General features: G+C 41.4%; 1 protein-coding gene across 1 annotated transcript; it reads left to right on the forward strand.

The window, feature by feature from the left end:
• Positions 1-1878: 1878 nt before the first annotated feature.
• LOC139159100 (vomeronasal type-2 receptor 26-like) lies at positions 1879-2799 on the forward strand. Its single transcript, XM_070736462.1, has one exon. The coding sequence runs from the start codon at positions 1879-1881 to the stop codon at positions 2797-2799; it is 921 nt and encodes a 306-aa protein (XP_070592563.1).
• Positions 2800-21692: the final 18893 nt, after the last annotated feature.

A 21692-nucleotide genomic window follows, 5' to 3' on the forward strand; every position in this document is an offset into this window, starting at 1 on the left:
TTATATATTTATACAATTTCTTATCTAGAGGGAGGAATAGCAGAAAACTCTTGAGGGAAGGCCTAGGAAGAGACAGGTGGTGTAGCAGATGGGACAAACTTCTCTACTGAAAGAAAAAAAAAATCTGCTTTCTAGGTTGGATCCCAGATAATTTGCAGAACTAACTCCCCCTCCCACACCTAATTAGATTTCAAAATACGGGCATCCAGGGTCAAATATACAGTAATACCTCGTCTTACGAACTTAATTGGTGCCGGAAGGTGGTTCGTAAGGTGAAAAGTTTGTAAGACGAAACAATGTTTCCCATAGGAAACAATGTAAAAGTGATTAATGCGTGCAAGGGGGGGGATCGCAAAATGGCGCTCCGCTGGGTGCCGCCGCCTGGCTGTCACCTTTTAAAACAGCCAGGGGGCTTCTCGGCGTTCTCCCGAACCCGAACCCAAATTTTCACCTTCTGAAACAGTTTCATCTTCTGAAACAGTTTTGGCCGACCAGGAAGGACATCTTCGTGATGTCAAAGCTCCACCCATGGAATTCCCTACCTCCATTTCAGCCTCCAGATCGGCTAAAAACGCCGCTGCCGATTGGAAAAACGGTTCTCCGCTGGGCAGCGCCGCCCAGCTGTAACCTTCTGAACCAGCCGGGTGTTCCTCGGCGGCCTCCAGAACCCGAACCCAAACCTAACATTTGCCGAACTTCCGGGTTCGGCGTTCAGGAGAACGCCGAGAAGATCCCCGGCTGTTTCAGAAGGTGACAGCCAGGCGATGGCGCTTCTCGGCGGCCTCCCGAACCCGAACCCGAAAAGTTCAGGTTTGGGTTCGGGAGAACGCCGAAAAGCCCCCCCGGCTGTTTTAAAAGGTGACAACTGGGCGGCGGCGCCAAGCAGAGCGTCATTTTGCGATCTGCTGTGGGTTCGTAAGCCGGAAAAAGTTCGTAACAAGAGGCAAAACATTTCCGAACCCAGGGTTCGTATCTCGAGATGTTCGTATCATGAGGGGTTCATATCATGAGGTACCACTGTATTATGAAATGCCAACTGGCAGGATCCAGGAAATGTGTCTAGAAAGATTAACTGATACACAGGGGCAGGCTACCAATCCCAGCCCTACGGAATGCGCGTGATTTAGCTTTTGCACATGCAGAATTGGAGAAAGAAGGTAAGAGCTGCCAGCCCCCACTGTGCCGCTTGCCCTTGCTCCCTCTGCCACTCGCCCTGCCGCACCACTCATCCTTGCTCCCCCCGCTGCTTGCCCTGTTGCACCCCTTGCCCCTGCTTACCTGGTTACCCTCCTGCAGGGGCCATGGCACAGGGAGCAGGTCGGGTGACCCCAATTCTGGCCACGTGGCCTGTTTTGTGCTCTCCCATGCCACAGGCATCTCTCCTGCAGCCTGGGAGATCAAAGAGCAGGCCATGCAGCGGGAGCTGGGAAAGGCCACTTTTGCTGCCGGCCCCAGCTGCTGCTCTAGGCGCAGCAGCGAGATTTGGCTGCTGCGCATGTGCAGTAGCTGAAATCTCTTTCCGGCAGCAAAAATTGCCAGGTTCTTTGCTTCCGTGCAATTTTTAATTTTTACCACAATTGCACCGGTTGTGCATGCACGGAGCAAGGCTACCCCTTCTGGTACATTATCTATTTCTAATAATGTAAGTTTTGCAAATTACACAAAATAATCATTAATGTGCCAGGCCTTCTTGTAATTTCATAAACTATAAAAATAAATTTGGGGTGGGTGGGTTTAAAAGAAAATATTATTTTTAACTTCTTTCTGTAGAGATTTTAAGCAGTGTCTTGGAAAACGCTGGTGGTAACAAATGTTGTCTCAGGAAAGTATTTCTTGAAGGGTGAAAGTACAGAATGTTTTTTTAAAAAATATTGCTTTATGGTTTACTATTCAGATACAGAAAAATGCATCAAGTGTCCAGATGAAAAATATTCAAATGAGGAAAGAATCCAGTGTATCCACAAAGTTATATCCTTCCTTTCTTATGAAGAACATATGGGAATCATTCTTGTCTCCTTTGCCCTATTCTTGTTCTTAGCCACAGGCCTTGTTTTAATCATATTCATTAAACATCAGGAAACTCCCATTGTCAAAGCCAACAACCGAGACCTTTCTTATATCCTCCTTGTCTCCCTCCTGCTTTGCTTCTTGTCTCCTTTTCTCTTCATTGGTCAACCAAGGAAAATCACTTGCCTTCTCCAACAGACAGTTTTCAGCATCATCTTCTCAGTTGCCGTTTCTTCTCTCTTGGCCAAAACAATCACAGTGGTGCTGGCTTTCCTGGCCACAAAACCAGGAAATCAAGTGAAGAGATGGTTGGGGAAGAGCTTGGCCAACTCCATCATCCTTTCTTGTTCTAGTGTCCAAATTATGATCTGCTCCATCTGGTTGGGAATTTCTCCCCCATTCCGTGACTCAGATTTTCTCTCTCAACCTAGGGAGATCATCCTGCAATGCAATGAAGGCTCTGTTTTCATGTTCTACGTTACCCTCAGCTACATGGGCTTCCTGGCTGCCATCTGCTTCACAGTGGCTTTCCTGGCCAGGAATCTCCCTGGAGCCTTCAATGAAGCCAAGCTGATCACCTTCAGCATGCTGGTCTTCTGCAATGTCTGGATCTCTTTCCTGCCCTCTTATCTGAGCACCAAGGGGAAGTATATGGTGGCTGTGCAGGTCTTCTCAATTTTGGCTTCGAGTGCAGGTCTGCTGCTCTGTGTCTTCATCCCAAAGTGCTACATTATCATTCTGAGGCCAGACCTGAATACAAAGGAGCATCTTATGACCAGAAGAAATGAATAAATGTAAGTTATAGGAATTTCCACACTCAATACTTTCTAAAAGGCCAAACAGAGCAATTGTTTCAAACTATCCCCAATACATGAGCTGGGGCAAAGATTTTGTGCTGAAATAATCAAAGGGCAATTGAAAGATAGTGTCCTCCATCCTTATCCAGTATAATTTCAAATGTGGATAATCTGGATTACCCATCTGATCAAATTATGTAGAAATAAAATAAGAGGGAGGATGAAATGGATCCATGTAAATTGTTTTACAAAACTATTCCTAAAGAATTGAGAGTATCCATATTTAAGTATCCCATAAATGTGGTATAAGGGAGGGATGAGGGATTGGGCATAAATACAGTAGTACCTCTAGATACGAGCTGCTCCACATGCGAGGATTCCAAGATACGAGCCACGAGGGGAGAGAAATTTCTGTTCCAGACCCGAGCTCAAATTCAGGATACAAGCCCAGCGTCCACTAGGTGGCGCACGAATCCTTGCTTTTGGTTATCTTGGAGGGGAAAAACAAAGTCTAAAGCCATTTGTTCCAGATACGAGTTGCTCGACATACAAGCTCCCTTCTGGAACGAATTATACTCATATCTAGGGATACTACTGTACTCCTTACTAAATTGCAACAATTCATCTATCTCATCATTGTGATGGTTGACACTGAGGAATTATTTGGGTCACAAATAACAGAATAACAGAAGTGTAAGGAACATTGTCTAGTCCAACCCCCTACTCAGGCAGGAAACCCTATAACATTTCAGACAAAGGGGTTTTCCAATCTCTTTTTTAAAACCTCCAGTGTTGGAGAACCCAGAGCCTCTGGAGGCTAGTTGTTCCACATGTCTTAATGTAAAATTGTTAAAAATGGGCTTTAAGAGAAATGTAGCAGATGCATGTGTGTATACCAAGGATCATGGGGATAATCAGATCATGATTATTGTATATGTTGATGATATATGTGTGTATGTGTGCAAAAGAAGATCATATAATCAAAACAATGTTTGATGAATTGAGTAAATCATTTGTGGTAAAAGACAGAATATGTTAGATATTATCTTGGTATAGATGTAATAGACATCAGTGAGAAAGGTGTTTTGCTAAGTCAAAAGCACAAGATCATGGAGTTAATAGAAAAAGTGAATTTAAGGGATGCTAAATCTGTAAAAACTCCAATGTGTGCAGATTTCCATAAACAGGATAATGGGGAAATATTTGAATATCCAGATTATTATTTATTAGACTTGTATGCCGCTCCTCTCCAGAAACCTGGATCTATAATAGGCAGCCTTCTACAAATAACAAATTAGACTAGGCCTGATATATTTATTTATTTATTTATTTATTTATTTGTTTGTTTGATTTTTATGCCGTCCTTCTCCTTAGACTCAGGGCGGCTTGCAACATGTTAGCAATAGCACTTTTTAACAGAGCCAGCTTATTGCCCCCACAATCTGGGTCTTCATTTTGCCCATCTCAGAAGGATGGAAGGCTGAGTCAACCTTGAGCCGGTGATGAGATATAGTCTATGCTGTAGTGAAGATTGGAATTAATCCCTGGATAGTTCAGTGGATTTCAAGCTGGCTGAAGCATAGACATCAGAGAGTTATTGTTAATGGCGAGTATTCTGAGCAGAGACAGGTTACAAGCGGTGTGCCACAAGGGTCTGTTCTGGGTTCTATTCTTTTTAATATGTTTGTGAGTGACATATGTGAAGGTTTGGTAGGGAAGGTTTGCCTATTTGCCGATGACTCTAAAGTGTGCAACAGGGTTGATATTCCTGGAGGGGTCTGTAATATGGTAAATGATTTAGCGTTACTAGATAAATGGTCAAAGCAATGGAAACTGCAGTTTAATGTTTCCAAATGTAAAATAATGCACTTGGGGAAAAGGAATCCTAAATCTGAGTATTGCATTGGCAGTTCTGTGTTAGCAAAAACTTCAGAAGAGAAGGATTTAGGGGTAGTGATTTCTGACAGTCTCAAAATGGGTGAGCAGTGTGGTCGGGCGGTAGGAAAGGCAAGTAGGATGCTTGGCTGCATAGCTAGAGGTATAACAAGCAGGAAGAGGGAGATTGTGATCCCCTTATATAGAGCGCTGGTGAGACCACATTTGGAGTACTGTGTTCAGTTCTGGAGACCTCACCTACAAAAAGATATTGACAAAATTGAACGGGTCCAAAGAAGGGCTACAAGAATGGTGGAAGGTCTTAAGTATAAAACGTATCAGGAAAGACTTAATGAACTCAATCTGTATAGTCTGGAAGACAGAAGGAAAAGGGGGGACATGATCGAAACATTTAAATATGTTAAAGGGTTAAATAGGGTTCAGGAGGGAAGTGTTTTTAACAGGAAAGTGAACACAAGAACAAGGGGACACAATCTGAAGTTAGTTGGGGGAAAGATCAAAGGCAACATGAGAAAATATTATTTTACTGAAAGAGTAGTAGATCCTTGGAACAAACTTTCAGCAGACGTGGTTGGTAAATCCACAGTCACCGAATTTAAACATGCCTGGGATAAACATATATCCATTGTAAGATAAAATACAGGAAATAGTAAAAGGGCAGACTAGATGGACCATGGGGTCTTTTCCTGCCGTCAGTCTTCTATGTTTCTATGTTTCTATGTTTCTATTGTTAAGAGAAAAATTACAAAACCAAATTTGCATGACTTGCAAGGGGTTAAAAGAGTACTATGATATTTAAAAGGTATTTTAGGGTATGGGTTTAAGATTTCACCAAAGCAAGAAAATGAACTATATTGTATAGTAGATAGTTCATTTGCAAGTCTAGAGCAGTGTTTCCCAACCTTGGCAACTTGAAGATATTTAGACTTCAACTCCCAGAATTCCCCATCCAGCAAATGCTGGCTGGGGAATTCTGGGAGTTGAAGTTCAAATATCTGCAAGTTGCCAAGGTTGGGAAACACTGGTCTAGAGCATAGGAAGTAATGTACAGAATATGTAATAAAATATGCTAACATACCAATAATTTGCAAATCAAGAAAACAGACTTCCATAAATCTTTCAACAACTAAATCTGAATTTGCAGCATTATCCAAAGTATGTTGTGTATGTTGTGTTATGGATTGAACTATTGTTAAAAGATTTAGGTGAAAATATAGTAAAACCTATTACTGCATATGAAGATTCACAGACCTGTATATACTTAGCTGAAGCAGAAAATTTAAAAGCGAGAACAAAATATATTACTGTAAAACACAAGAATGTAAAACAGTTAATTCAAAATGGAGAAATCAAACTGAGTTACATAAAATCTGATTTTAACACTGCTGATGGATTAACTAAGCCATTATATGATGTAAAACATAATAGAATTTTGAATGAACTCTGTATCACTATACTTGAATATAGAAACATAGAAACATAGACGCTATACTTGAATATAGAAACATAGAAACATCTAGTCTGCCCTTATACTATTCTCTTTATTTTATCTTAGGATGGATATACAGTGGTACCTCGGTACTCGAACGCTTTGGTTCTCATTACATTTCGGATACCGAACAAAATTTTTGGCAAAAATTTGCTTCGGTATCTGAACAAAAATTCGGATACCGAACAGCCACAGAAAATTTTGTTTATTATCTGAAATGAGGGGACGGGGTGGGAAGGAATGGGAGTCGGAATCCGACATGCCCATTCTGGCCGCCCACTAAACAGCCTCCCAGTCATGCTCCAAGCTGTAGGAAGGGGGGGACTGCAATACCGGCAGTTTTGGGGGGGCTCCTTTCCTCAGTGGTTTGTCTTGTTCCCTTTAAGCAGCTACACCAACTTTCTCCTTTCCAACGGCGGCAGAGGCTTTCCTTCGAGCAGCAGCAATGCCGGGAACGTCAGCGGCTTCCCTTTCTCATGTCACGTTCCCGGCGCTGCTGCTGCTCTAAGGAAAGCCTCTGCCGCCGTTGGAAAGGAGAAAGTTGGTGTAGCTGCCTACAACTACAAGACGAACCACTGAGGAAAGGAGCCCCCCCCGGAAACTGCCGGTATTGCAGCTGCCCCCACCCTTCCTACAGTTTGGAGCAGAAGGGTGTAGGAAGGGTGGGGGCAGCTGCAATACCGGCAGTTTCAGGGGGGCTCCTTTCCTCAGTGGTTCGTCTTGTTCCCTTTAAGCAGCTATACCAACTTTCTCCTTTCCAATGGCGGCAGAGGCTTTCCTTCGAGCAGCAGCAGCGCCGGGAATGTCAGCGGCTTCCCTTTCTCATGTCACGTTCCCAGCGCTGCTGCTGCTCTAAGGAAAGCCGCCGCTGCCGTCACTACCGCCGGGAAGGAGAAAATTGGTGTAACTGCTTAAAGGGAAGAAGACGAACCACTGAGGAAAGCCCCCCCCCCGAAACTGCCAGTATTGCAGCTGCCCCCACCCTTACTACAGCTTGGAGTGCTTAGACCTCAGATCTTTATCCCATAGGAAATAAAAGAAATAGGGGTTGGAAACCAATTAAACCCATTTCCATTATTTCCTATGGGATAAATTAATTCAGTTCTCGACCAAATCGCTTCTCAACCACACTTCTGGAACGAATTGTGGTCGAGAACCGAGGTACCACTGTATGTTTATCCCAGGCATGTTTAAATTCAGTTACTCTGGATTTACCAACCATGTCTGCTGCAAGTTTGTTCCAAGGATCTACTACTCTTTCAGTAAAATAATATTTTCTCATGTTGCTTTTGATCTTTCCCCCAACTAACTTCAGATTGTGTCCCCTTGTTCTTGTGTTCACCCTCCTATTAAAAACACTTCCCTCCTGAACCTTATTTAACCCTTTAACATATTTAAATGTTTCAATCATATCCCCCCTTTTCCTTCTGTCCTCCAGACTATATAGATTGAGTCCATTAAGTCTTTCCTGATACGTTTTATGCTTAAGACCTTCCACCATTCTTGTAGCCTGTCTTCGGACCCGTTCAATTTTGTCAATATCTTTTTGTAGGTGAGGTCTCCAGAACTGAACACAGTATTCCAAATGTGGTCTCACCAGTGCTCTATATAGTGGGATCACAATCTCCCTCTTCCTGCTTGGTATACCTCTAGCTATGCAGCCAAGCATCCTACTTACTTTTCCTACTGCCCGACCACACTGCTCACCCATTTTGAGACTGTCAGAAATCACTACCTCTAAATCCTTCTCTTCTGAAGTTTTTGCTAACACAGAACTGCCAATGCAATACTCAGATTGAGGATTCCTTTTCCCCAAGTGCATTTTACATTTGGAAACATTAAACTGCAGTTTCCATTGCTTTGACCATTTATCTAGTAAAGCTAAATCATCACCCCGAGTCTGCGGAGAGGGGCGGCATACAAATCCAATAAATTATTATTATTATTATTATTATTATTATTATTATTATTATTATTATTATTTGTATGCCGCCCCTCTCCGCAGACTCGGGGTGGCTCACAACAGTGACAAAAACAATATATATTGACAAATCTAATAATTAAAATCTAAGATAACACTTACACATTTAAAAATCTAAAAGCAAGGAACCCCAATATATATATATATAAAATTATTGAGAACAAAGAATAACAACAAAATAGTCAATTTTAGATCTGTCTCTATTAAAAGCATATTGATTGAAATGTTCTGTCTATATCCGATAGTATTTCTTCTGGTGTCACCAACCTTCCTGAGTGGAGATGGTCCCCTCTGGACAAGGAACACAGTCATAGCAGCAAATAGGCTCTCCTTTTTGAACCCGTTTTACAAATCCAGGATGACATTTTTCCACGCATTTGGATTGAGGCAGAGACTGAGAAGAAAAACAAGGAATGCTAAAGAAAATGGGTTAGGACATCCGAAGAATACTGAGACTGTCAGCTTCTTTAAAAGTGCTTTATTCTCGGTAGCAGAGATACAATTTAACTTGTGACTTCAACACTTGGTGCAACTGACTGAAACATTGTCAGCTATCCTCTTTTATACTCTCACATTCCCGCTTAAACACAACTGTCACTTTCTTGAATTTCCCGGTCAATTTCTAAACCAATCACAATTCACATTTCTGATTCAACCATTTACATTAACTTAATACATATTCAACAAAGCCCTTCATGGCATCTGTTGTATCCTGTAATGGCTACCTTGTATCTCTGTAAATAGTTTGTTCCTTCTTAAAGCGCTGTCTGAGCTGGAAATCAGGAAGTTGCTCCTGATTGGCTCAGACGCGCTCTGCTCTTGCTTTGGCGGGAACCGCAAATGTATAAAAGAAGCGGTTTCTCCCAAGCAGAGCAGACGGTACTAGCTGAAAGTCACTTACCTATTCTGAGCTGAATAAAAGTACCGTTCTCAACTAACCCTGCCTCTGGGTTTACTTCACTGGCGACGACGGACGAAAGAAACTACGCGTGCAACATGAACAATCTCCAAATCGGCCGGGGTCCTGAGTTCTTCGACCCCGAAAAGACTTCCTGGGACGACTACCTAGCCAACTTCGAGATCTTCCTCGAGGCAGCAGGAATACGGGACGCCGACGCCGATCGAAGACGGGCCATTTTCCTAAATTACTGCGGTCCAGAAATCCGCGCCCTCGCCCAGACTCTCACCAACCCGCTGCCGGCAAGATCCGTCACTTGGGACGTCCTACAAGACAAGCTCGCAAGCCATTTCAAGCCAACAAAACCAGCCATGGTTTTCCGGCACCAGTTTTCTAGAATGGCTCAGCGCGAAGCGGAATCAATCAACCAATTTGCAACGCGACTTCGAACGGTGCTTGCGAAATGCAAGTTTGACAACCCGGAAGCTCGCCTCACCGATGCCTTAGTCTTTGGTATGAGAAACGCCGCGGTCAGGAACAAACTCCTCACCGAAGACGGACCAACCCTACAAACAGTGATTAAGCTAGCGCAAACCGCAGAGGTCGCCGACGCCGCTGCTAAAGAACTGATGGATCACGAAAAGAAAGAAGTCATAGCCAAAATAGACTCCACGTTTTCCCGCGCCGAGGACCCAGATGACCGCAGCCCACCAGCTCGCAACGAGGACAGCTGTTTCCTGCTGCAAGACCAGCCGAGACAACACAGACTTCCTCACCCCGCCACCCCCTGTGCCGGCTGCCGAGGAAACCATCAGCGCCAACGATGCCCCTTCCGGGACGCCATATGCCGCCGCTGCAACCGACGCGGCCACATCACCGAAGCCTGCAGAGCATCTGCACCGGAGGAAACCTTCTCCACGCCGCGCCACCAACGACCCCAGAATCAAATACCGCAACCGCGAGAAAACCGACCTTTCCGTTTTTCGAGCCGTAAGAACTACTCAGCTGCTAACCGCGACTACTCAAGAGGTAACACTCTCCATCATTTTAACTACAACTGATGTCAAGCTAACTGGCCTGTAGTTACCAGCTTCTTCTCTACTGCCCTTCTTGTGGATAGGCACAACACTGGCCATTCTCCAATCCTCAGGAACATCTCCTGTTAACAGGGATTTGTTAAACAAATCAGTCAGGGGGGTAGCAATGACAGATCTGAGTTCTTTAAGAACTCTGGGGTGGATGCCATCTGGACCCATTGCTTTATTTATCTTTAATCTTTCAAGTTCTTCTAAGACATCGGCTTCTAAGATCACTGGAGCTGAATCCGTACAGCTGGAAGCAATGCTGAAATTGATTCCCCTGGGCCATTTCCGTTTTATGTATGGTTTGTTTGAGATGTATGGCTGTTTTCTTTATATTAAGGCTTTTTAATTAAATTGTTTTTAATCATTGGATTTGTACTGTTTTGTTGTTGTGAGCTGCTCCGAGTCTTCAGAGAGGGGCGGCATACAAATCTAATTAATAATAATAATAATAATAATAATAATAATAATAATAATAATTAAACAAGAAAACAAGAAAACAAGAAATCAATAAAATAAAACAAAACAAAAGAAACAAAACAAAACAAAAATAATAAAATAAAATGAAATGAAACAAAGCAAAACAATAAAATAAAATAAAATAAAATAAAATAAAATAAAATAAAATAAAATAAAATAAAATAAAATAATAAAATAAAATAAAATAAAATAAAATAAAATAAAATAAAATAAAATAAAATAAAATAATAAAATAAATAAAATAAATAAAATAAATAAAATAAATAAAATAAATAAAATAAATAAAATAAATAAAATAAATAAAATAAATAAAATAAATAAAATAAATAAAATAAATAAAATAAATAAAATAAATAAAATAAATAAAATAAATAAAATAAAATAAAATAAAATAAAATAAAATAAAATAAATAAAATAAAATAATAAGCACAGACAGCACCAAAAACCCTGAAAAGAAATTTAGCATGATGGATCCTTGTTGGTACCCCATGCCTTCCATGGCTTCAGCTTTGGAGCCCCAACCTTTCTTCTCCCTTCTTCCTTCTCCTGTAGAAATTGAATGCAGCATTTAATGTATGAGCCAGAATCTTAATGACGCTGTAAACATAGATGTTATTTATGATCCCCACTTCATTTATTTTGCCTTGGGTGTTCACTGGAGCTTTCTGGGTGCATCTTCTTCGGCCCTTGAGAGAAAATGTGTGTTTTGAAACAGAACAGCGAAAATACTCATCCTGATATTTAGGATCCAAAGGGAAATATGCTTTATAGACACCGTCTTGGTTCCAATTATTTTTCCACTGAGGAGGAAAGCTCCAAATGCTATGGACATACTTGAGATACGTGTCCTTATTCTCCAAATATATTCCAACCAATGTCATGATCCAGACTTTCCCTTCAATGGGACCTGGCAAACTTTCAAATGTTAAATGGAAAGGAAGAAGAAATTCAGAAATGCGATTAAATTCTACGAAATGAAGAAAGACATTAACTTGTTTCCACTTAGACAGGGCATCCCTGAGGGGTGTTGTGTGTCCAATCGCTGACAATTGTTGTGATATAACAACACAAATTCTATTCCTGACAAGCATAGGAGTCAAAGTCCTCATGAATTTCTCTCCATTCTCTATGTCCGGAGCAAAGAGACCAATCAAGTTCCATTCAAAATGGAGGAGCAGTTGGACAATTCCTTGGTAGTGGAACCCTTCTTTGGGGAGCATCAGATGGAAAAAAGGGAATTGACTTTTATCACTCAGAGCCTCTGAAGCAATTCTATCATTGACCTGAGAAAAGCAATGAAGAATTCTGTTACATTTGGGGTCTTACCAAGTCTGAATATTTTTAGCTTTTAATCAATTCAACTTTTTTCTCATGCACATACAGTTGAAATTAGAAAAAATTAGATTTAAGTATTGCCCACAAAATCATATGCTGCAATGTCCTTCCGGTCAACGACTACTTCAGCTTCAACCGCAACAACACAAGAGCACACAACAGATTCAAACTTAATATTAACCGCTCTAAACTTGACTGTAAAAAACATGACTTGAACAATCGAGTTGTCGAAGCGTGGAACTCATTACCGGACTCAATAGTGTCAACCCCTAACCCCCAACATTTCTCCCTTAGACTCTCCACGATTGACCTCTCCAGGTTCCTAAGAGGCCAGTAAGGGGTGTACATAAGTGCACTGGTGTGCCTAACGTCCCCTGTCCAATTGTCTTTCCTTATCTCATATATCATATATATTCTCTCCCTCTCATATACTTCTTTTCTTTACTTACTATCTTTATATATATTACTTAATGTCTCTTCTCTTCCATATGTATTGTATATTGGACGAAGAATAAATAAATTGTGATGATTATGGTTTACAGCTCATGAAAAACCCAAATCCACAATCTTAGAAAACACTGGTCAACACACACAAAAAATCAGCAAAGATAATATGTCTGTTTTGTGGAATTTGATGTGCTGATTCCAAAAATATTTATTTGTTTATTTATTTTGTCCAATACCTATTGGACAATACAATAATATGCTTAGCTTTGCTCTATCACATAAAATTTCTGATATAGAAGCATTTTTGTTATTATGTTATTTCTACATTTTCAATGTATGGGGTTTTTCTATGTTATTCCCATTTCTTTGCTTGTTGTACTTAATTGTGAATTTTCTTACAGGGACAATGTCAGTAAAGTTTTTAATGAGTTTTATGGGAAAGAATACTGACAGATACCAGATGGTGATCAAGACAAAAGCTAGGCCCCTCATGTGATATGTTCAAGTTTGTTTGTTTGTTTGTTTGTTTGTTTGTTTGTTTGTTTGTTTATAGTTAGAGTTGGAAGGGACCATGCGGGTCATCAAGTCCAACCCCCTGCCTAAGCAGGAACCCTATAGCATCCTAGCCAAATGGCAGTCCAATTTCCTCTTAAAAATGTCCAGGGTATTGGAGTTCACACCGTCCGCTGGTAGGTTGTTCCACTGGTTGATCCTTCTGACTGTCAGGAAGTTCTTCCTTATTTCCAGGTTGAATCTCTCCTTGGTCAGCTTCCAGCCGTTGTTCCTCGTCCGGCCCTCCGTTGCCCTTTAGAATAAAGTGATCCCCTCCTCTCTGTGGCAACCCCTCGTATACCTGTAGACTGCTATCATGTCCTCTCTGGCCCTCCTTTTCTCTAGGCTATCCATGCCCAGTTCCCTCAGTCTCTCTTCGTAAGTCTTGGTTTCCAGTCCCTTAATCATCTTGGTTGCTCTTTTTTGCACCTTCTCCAGAGTTTCAATGTCTCTTTTGAAGTGTGGTGACCAGAACTTAATACAGTACTCCAGGTGTGGTCAGACCAGGGTGTAGTAGAGTGGTATTAAGACTTCCCTGGTCTTGGAGTGTATTCCCCTGTTGATGCAGCTTAGGATTGTGTTGGCTTCATGAAGCAAGACATTCCACTGATTAATTGTTCTCACTGTCAGTGCTTGCAGAAAGCATTTTGAACAGGATCAACTTTCTGAGTTTTATTTTAAGGACAAACAGTTTCTTTTATAATCTTTGTTTACTGCGTCAAATGCTATAAAGGCAGCAAACCATTATTCCTATGACTGATTCTTTTTATAGTCCGATGGTTCAAGGCTACACAATTGTCAATAGTGAACTGAATCTGCACAAACCCTGCTGGTTTGTCAAACTTATGGTGTCACGGTGGTGTCACATGCCATATCAGGACTTTCCCCACCTTCTCTAAACCAGATGTGGGAGTTTGACAGCCCTGTTCTACAAGGAATGCACTTTTCATCCACTATACTCAATGTCGTTTGGCGTGACCCAGGGGAAGAGCCTTCTCTGTGGCAGCTCCAACCCTCTGGAATCAGCTCCCTCCAGAGATTAGAACTGCCCCACCCTCCTTGCCTTTCGTAAACTCCTTAAAACCCACCTCTGTTGTCAAGCGTGGGGGAACTGAAACATCTCCCCCTGCCTATGTAGGATTTTGTGTATGACTGTATGTATGTTTTCATATATTGGGTTTTCTTGGTTTTTTTAGACTTTTTAAATGTATTATTGTTATTTTAGATTCTAACTATTAGATTTGTCACTATATATTGTTTTTTATCATTGCTGTAAACCGCCCCGAGTCTATGGAGAGGGGCGGCATACAAATCTAAATAATAATAATAATAATAATAATAATAATAATAATAATAATAATAATAATAATAATAATAATAATAATATATTTTAGTCACAATATCTGTTAGAGAAATGGCCTTGGAATTGCTAGGGTCCTTTTTATTCCCTTATATATATTTGGAAACTACAATTGCCATCTTTGACCCAAACAGGTATGGCATATATTATTTAGAAAGTCCCACCCACAGGCTGGGATATTTTGTTCAGCTGATAGAAAATCTTTTCCAGGGGCCATATTTCTCTTCAAACCTTTCATGATTAATTTGATCATGAGAATTTTGGGGCAAAAATAGTTGACATGTTGGCTAATATATTTATAGATTCATAATAAAATTGTAAGTTAATGTTAGTGTCCCCCTAAATATTCATAATATGTTTTTCTCATCAGTAGGAAAGGTAACCCAATAGCACTCTTTAAAAATCCGAGATTTGTTCATGATTGAGGATATCATTATTTTGGCTAAGATCGTGTAAAAAATGTGAATTTTCCATCAAAGTTGCACATTCACATTGTACAGAAAACTCATTTAATGAAGAGAGAGTATCTCCTCACCTTCACAACTGTGCAGCAGAAGCCCTCTAAGCAATGGGGATGGTGTCATGAGTAGATATTTCAGTTTTGATCCTTGCTTCTCTCTCCAACTATTACATAGAAACATAGAAGATTGATGGCAGAAAAAGACCTCATGGTCCATCTAATCTGCCCTTATACTATTTCCTGTATTTTATCTTACAATGGATATATGTTTATCCCAGGCATGTTTAAATTCAGTTACTGTGGATTTACCAACCACATCTGCTGGAAGTTTGTTCCAAGGATCTACTACTCTTTCAGTAAAATAATATTTTCTCATGTTGCTTTTGATCTTCCCCCCAATTAACTTCAGATTGTGTCCCCTTGTTCTTGTGTTCACTTTCCTATTAAAAACACTTCCCTCCTGGACCTTATTTTAACATATTTAAATGTTTCGATCATGTCCCCCCTTTTCCTTCTGTCCTCCAGACTATACAGATTGAGTTCATTAAGTCTTTCCTGATATGTTTTATGCTTATGGCCTTCCACCATTCTTGTAGCCCGTCTTTGGACCCGTTCAATTTTGTCAATATCTTTTTGTAGGTGAGCTCTCCAGAACTGAACACAGTATTCCAAATGTGGTCTCACCAGCGCTCTATATAGCGGGATCACAATCTCCTTCTTCCTGCTTGTTATACTTCTAGCTATGCAGCCAAGCATCCTACTTGCTTTTCCTACCGCCTGACCACACTGCTCACCCATTTTGAGACTGTCAGAAATCACTACTCCTAAATCCTTCTCTCCTGAAGTTTTTGCTAACACAGAACTGCCAATACAATTCTCAGATTGAGGATTCCTTTTCCGCAAGTGCATTATTTTACATTTGGAGATATTAAACTGTAGTTTCCATTGAAACTGAGGGTTGTGAATATTAACATCTGTCATGGCTGAAATATGTTTACTGGTATGTGTGTTGTTTGATAGGATTGCATGGTGGGTTTTATAACAAGGTTTTATAATTTGGTATTTATACTTGACTTCTTACTATTGTTGTATTGTATTGTATTTTGTTCTAAGCTGCCTTGAGTACCAAGATATCGGGTGATATAGAAGTCTAATTAAATAAACAAATAAACACAAACCTGTGCAACTTTGTAGGGGTCAACTAAAGTTGACATCTGAATGGAGATTTCTGTGTCAGCATCATCAACAAAAGCCAAAAGGTTGTCCTCTCTTCCACAGCTGTAGTTGGGAACATTGGCTTCTCCAATAGAGAGAATGTCCAGCAAGGCCTCTGATGTGCCAAGGTTGTTATCAGATTTGTCATGGAGGTTATAGCCAAGTGTGAGATTGTGCAGGAGTTTGGAATTCTCATTCATCACTTCAATATTTAAAACCATGCACATTACTGGTTCCTTTCCATGGTATAAACTGGTGTAAAACCATGCTCATGTTAATATTAGCATCAGCAATGTCAACAAAAATATACTTTTTCTGCATTTAATTCTCTTTTTCTCTAAAAGCAGAGACTAAAGCCAATATTGATCCAAAAAACAGAGGCAAATGTTTGTCACCCATCTCCCTTTAATGTTGTGAGTTAAGGATGGAGATTGTCCTCAAAAAGATTTTTTTAAAAACCAAAAACATATCATGATTTTTAGCAATACTAATATTCATAGCCCACTAAACAGGTTGCAGAATAATTCGATCATTAAAGTAGAACCACCAGCTGTTCTAAAAATAAGCCATCTTCAATTTCTAACATCAGATATTGAATAGCAATCAGCTGTAACAATATGGATTTGGTTGGGCAGACAAAATTAGAATCATTTCAAACATCATTTTCAACAAGTCATATTCAAGTCATGAATTTAGCATTGAACAGAGAGGGGAAAATAATATAGACTTCTTTCAGGTTTCATTTGCCTCATGTTACTACTTTCAGAAAACAAGACAAACCATAGAAGCCTTGAAAATCAAAAGGATTCAAAAAAAGCAAATTATATTGCAGGACATTCAAAAAAAGTCCTGCAATATAAGAGTAAATAAAAGAACAAGGAGTGCAAATGGGGGGAATGAAACTCCATCACAGTGAATGACTTACAACTGAATCTGACTGGAAGGATTGATGTTGAAAGGTAATGTTGCAGGTGCTATTCTGGAATCAGAGACGACTATACCAATGAGAAGATCTCCTGGCCTATAATAGCTCCATGGCTTTTCTCCATTTATTTATTTATTTATTTATTATTTAGATTTGTATGCCGCCCCTCTCCGCGAACTCGGGGTGGCTCACAACAAACAATATAAACAATCGTACAAATCCAAATAAATTCAATAATTTAAGTATTTAAAATAGTTTTAAAAAGAACCCCACTATATTTACAAGCACACACACAAACATACCATACATAAATTGTACGTGGCCGGGGGAGGTGTTTCAGTTCCCCCATGCCTGACGACAAAGGTGGGTTTTGAGAGCTTTACGGAAGGCAGGGAGAGTAGGGGCAGTTCTAATCTCCGGGGGGAGTTGGTTCCAGAGGGCCGGGGCCGCCACAGAGAAGGCTCTTCCCCTGGGGCCCGCCAACCGACATTGTTTAGTTGACGGGACCCGGAGAAGGCCCACTCTGTGGGACCTAATCGGTCGCTGGGATTCGTGCGGCAGAAGACGGTCTCGGAGATATTCTGGTCCGATGCCATGAAGGGCTTTAAAGGTCATAACCAACACTTTGAATTGTGACCGGAAATTGATCGGCAGCCAATGCAGACTGCGGAGTGATGGTGAAACATGGGCATACCTAGGTAAGCCCATGACTGCTCTCGCAGCTGCATTCTGCACGATCTGAAGTTTCCGAACACTTTTCAAAGGTAGCCCCATGTAGAGAGCGTTACAGTAGTCGAATCTCGAGGTGATGAGGGCATGAGTGACTGTGAGCAATGAGTCCCGGTCCAAATAGGGCCGCAACTGGTGCACCAGGCGAACCTGGGCAAACGCCCCCCTCGCCACAGCTGAGAGATGGTTTTCTAATGTGAGCTGTGGATCGAGGAGGACGCCCAAATTGCGGACCCTCTCTGAGGGGGTCAATAATTCCCCCCCCCCCAGGGTAATGGACGGACAGATGGAATTGTCCTTGGGAGGCAAAACCCACAGCCACTCCGTCTTATCCGGGTTGAGCTTGAGTCTGTTGACACCCATCCAGGTCCCAACAGCCTCCAGGCACCGGCACATCACTTCCACCGCTTCGTTGACTGGGCATGGGGTGGAGATGTAAAGCTGGGTATCATCGGCATATTGATGATACCTCACCCCATGTCCTTGGATGATCTCACCCAGTGGTTTCATGTAGATGTTAAATAGCAAGGGGGAGAGGACCGACCCCTGAGGCACCCCACAAGGGAGAGACCTCGGAGCCGACCTCTGACCCCCCACTAACACCGACTGCGACCGGCCAGAGAGGTAGGAGGAGAACCACTGAAGAACAGTGCCTCCCACTCCCAGCCCCTCCAACCGGTGCAGAAGGATACCATGGTCGATGGTATCGAAAGCCGCTGAGAGATCGAGGAGCACCAGGACAGAGGATAAACCCCTGTCCCGGGCCCGCCAGAGATCATCCATCAACGCGACCAAAGCGGTTTCCGTGCTGTAACCGGGCCTGAAACCCGACTGCTGGGGACCTAGATAATCAGCTTCTTCCAAGGACCGCTGGAGCTGGAGCACCACCACCTTCTCGACAACCTTCCCCATAAAGGGAAGGTTGGAGACTGGACGATAGTTGTTAAGTACGGCTGGGTCCAGGGAGGGCTTCTTGAGGAGGGGGCGCACAAGCGCTTCTTTATAGAGTGATGGAAAAACTCCCCTCCCCAAGGAAGCGTTGGTAATCTCCTGGGCCCAGCTCCGTGTCACCTCCCTGCTGGCCGAGACCAACCAGGAGGGACACGGATCCAGTAAGCAGGTGGCAGAACTCACAGCTCCGATGGCCTTGTCCACTTCATCAGGTGTCACCAGATCAAACTCTTCCCAGACAGGTGGACAAGTACGTGCCCCAGTCACCTCAACTGACTCGTTGTCAGTCGACTCTGTTTTACAATTGGAGTCGAGGTCGGCCCGGATCTGAGCGACTTTATCAGCGAAAAACGTGTTAAACTCCTCGGCACTACTCTGCAAGGGCTCCCCAACTCCCCCCTGGTTAAGAAGGGAGCGGGTCACCCTAAACAGAGCGGCCGGGCGGGATTCCGCTGATGCAATCAAGGCAGCATGGTACGCGCATCTTGCCGCCTTGAGCGCCACTTTGTAAGTCTTAATAGAAGCTCTTACAAGTGTTCGATCAGATTCAGACCTACTCTTCCTCCATCGCTTCTCTAGACGTCTCTTTTGGCGTTTCAACTCCCGGAGCTCCTCGTTGAACCATGGGGCTCTACGGGGTCTAGCGCCACGGAGAGGTCGCAAAGGCGCAATCCGGTCAAGAGCCTCTGCAGCAGCCGTATTCCAGGCCTCCGCAAGAGACTCCGCCGAACTGTGGATGAGTGCCTCTGGAATAACCCCAAGCGCCGTCTGAAAGCCCTCTGGGTCCATCAGGCGTCTGGTCCAAATTCAGTGGGCATTTCTTTCTAAGTTTCCCAGAAACTGACTGGAGCATCAGAAGTAGCAGGAGGAGGTCCATAATTCATAGGGCTGACTCAATCCTCTTGTTCTTGGGTTTATTGGAATTACTTGAAATAAAAACAAAACTTTAGGCAAAATATTCATCTTAATTGTAGAGATTCTACCTAAAAATGATAATTGTAAATTCTTCCAAGTTGCTAAATCTTTTTTGATTTGCTTTAGGAGTTTATTATAATCATCTTCTTTTAAGGACATGGATTTTGCTGATATCCAAATACCTAAATATTTTACTTTCTTAGTTATTTTCATATTTGATTTGTTTTCTAATTGTTTTGTCTGAGAGTCTGTCATATTTTTAGTTAATATCTGTGTCTTATCTTTATTAATTTTCAAACCAGCTACTTTCCCATATTCTTCTATTACACCTATTAACTTTGAAATCGAAACTATTGGGTCTTCTCATATGAAGACAACATCATCTGCAAAGGTTTGTAGTTTATATATTTCTTTTTTAATTTCTAAGCCTTTAATATTTTCTTCTTTTCTCACTTTTGTCAATAAAGTTTCTAATGTTAAAATCAATCCTCTTGTTCCTAATGAAGAATTAGAAGCAATCTAAGCAGGGACAAACCTGGAAGAGAGAGAAAGTCTATTAAAGAAGACACTTCTTTCCTTTCCTGTAAGTTGAGGCACAAAGAGCATAACTTGTGTATTTTTCCTTTTCTACTACAAGATCCTTTCCATGTTGCTTCAGTTTGATGTTTAAATCAAAGTCAGTGTTTGCAGCAGTAGGAGAAGATGTCTCAATAATAATAATAATAATTTATTAGATTTGTATGCCACCCCTCTCCGAAGATTCAAGGCCGGTATTGTAACAATGGCAGTGAGAAAGAATTTCTCCTCTTGGGACCCTGGACCTTTTCTATGTAAGGAGGGGTAGCTGGAAAGAACCATAATAGTGTAAATTACAGATAAACCCCCTGAGGCACTGTTCTGTATTGGTTGTAGTCCTTCGTGTTAGGGCCTGTCCTGAAAATGATGCTGGAGCAAGATACTTCATTAACCAGAAACGTGACTTCTGTTGTCCTTCACTATGATCTCTTTTTTCCAGAGACTGCTAGGGAAGGTCACCCAGAGCTATGGAGTTTGATGCCACTCTAGCTTGGTGACATTTAACTCTAGTGTTCCCTTTGCTTTAATTCTGTGGAAGCACTTAGTATCCTTGAGTCCAGCCTAATGTTAAGAATATGGCCTGTTTGGAATATTTTTTTCCCAATAGATCTCACTGTATTAATCCTAATGACTCTAAAGTGTGCAATAGGGTTGATATTCCTGGAGGGGTCTGTAATATGGTAAATGATTTAGCTTTACTAGATAAATAGTCAAAGCAATGGAAACTGCAGTTTAATGTTTCCATATGTAAAATAATGCACTTGGGGAAAAGGAATCCTCAATCTGAGTATTGTATTGGCAGTTCTGTGTTAGCAAAAACTTCAGAAGAGAAAGATTTAGGGGTAGTGATTTCTGACAGTCTCAAAATGGGTGAGCAGTGTGGTCGGGCGGTAGGAAAAGCAAGTAGGATGCTTGGCTGCACAGCTAGAGGTATAACAAGCAGGAAGAGGGAGATTGTGATCCCGCTGGTGAGACCACATTTGGAATACTGTGTTCAGTTCTGGAGACCTCACCTACAAAAAGATATTGACAAAATTGAACGGGACCAAAAACCGGCTACAAGAATGGTGGAAGGTCTTAAACATAAAACGTATCAGGAAAGACTTAATGAACTCAATCTGTATAGTCTGGAGGACAGAAGGGAAAGGGGGGACGTGATTGAAACATTTAAATATGTTAAAAGGTTAAATAAGGTCCAGGAGGGAAGTGTTTTTAATAGGAAAGTGAGCACAAGAACAAGGGGACACAATCCCTTGTGTTCACTTTCCTATTAAAATCACTTAAAGATAAACAAGACTCGATTATTACAAAATTTGGGGAAAGTTCATTGATTGGATAGAAAATTAAGATACACATTATGTATGTATTAATAATTGGTTAATTTTGGAAAAATTGAAACAAGAGAATTTGATTCAAGCTTTGCAAGCCAGATGGCAAAGATGAGAAATGGTGGTAGCACTACATAATGATATAACAAAAAATTTACTTATTGTTTAGATTTAAACATATAGAACTTTATTTTATGATGTAGGTGACATATTATGAATAGCTTCTTTTACTAAAGATACATATATAGAGAGAATTTTTAATTAGCTA

This window comes from Erythrolamprus reginae, chromosome 2 (genome assembly GCF_031021105.1).
Source record: "Erythrolamprus reginae isolate rEryReg1 chromosome 2, rEryReg1.hap1, whole genome shotgun sequence".
Lineage (NCBI taxonomy): Eukaryota > Metazoa > Chordata > Lepidosauria > Squamata > Dipsadidae > Erythrolamprus > Erythrolamprus reginae.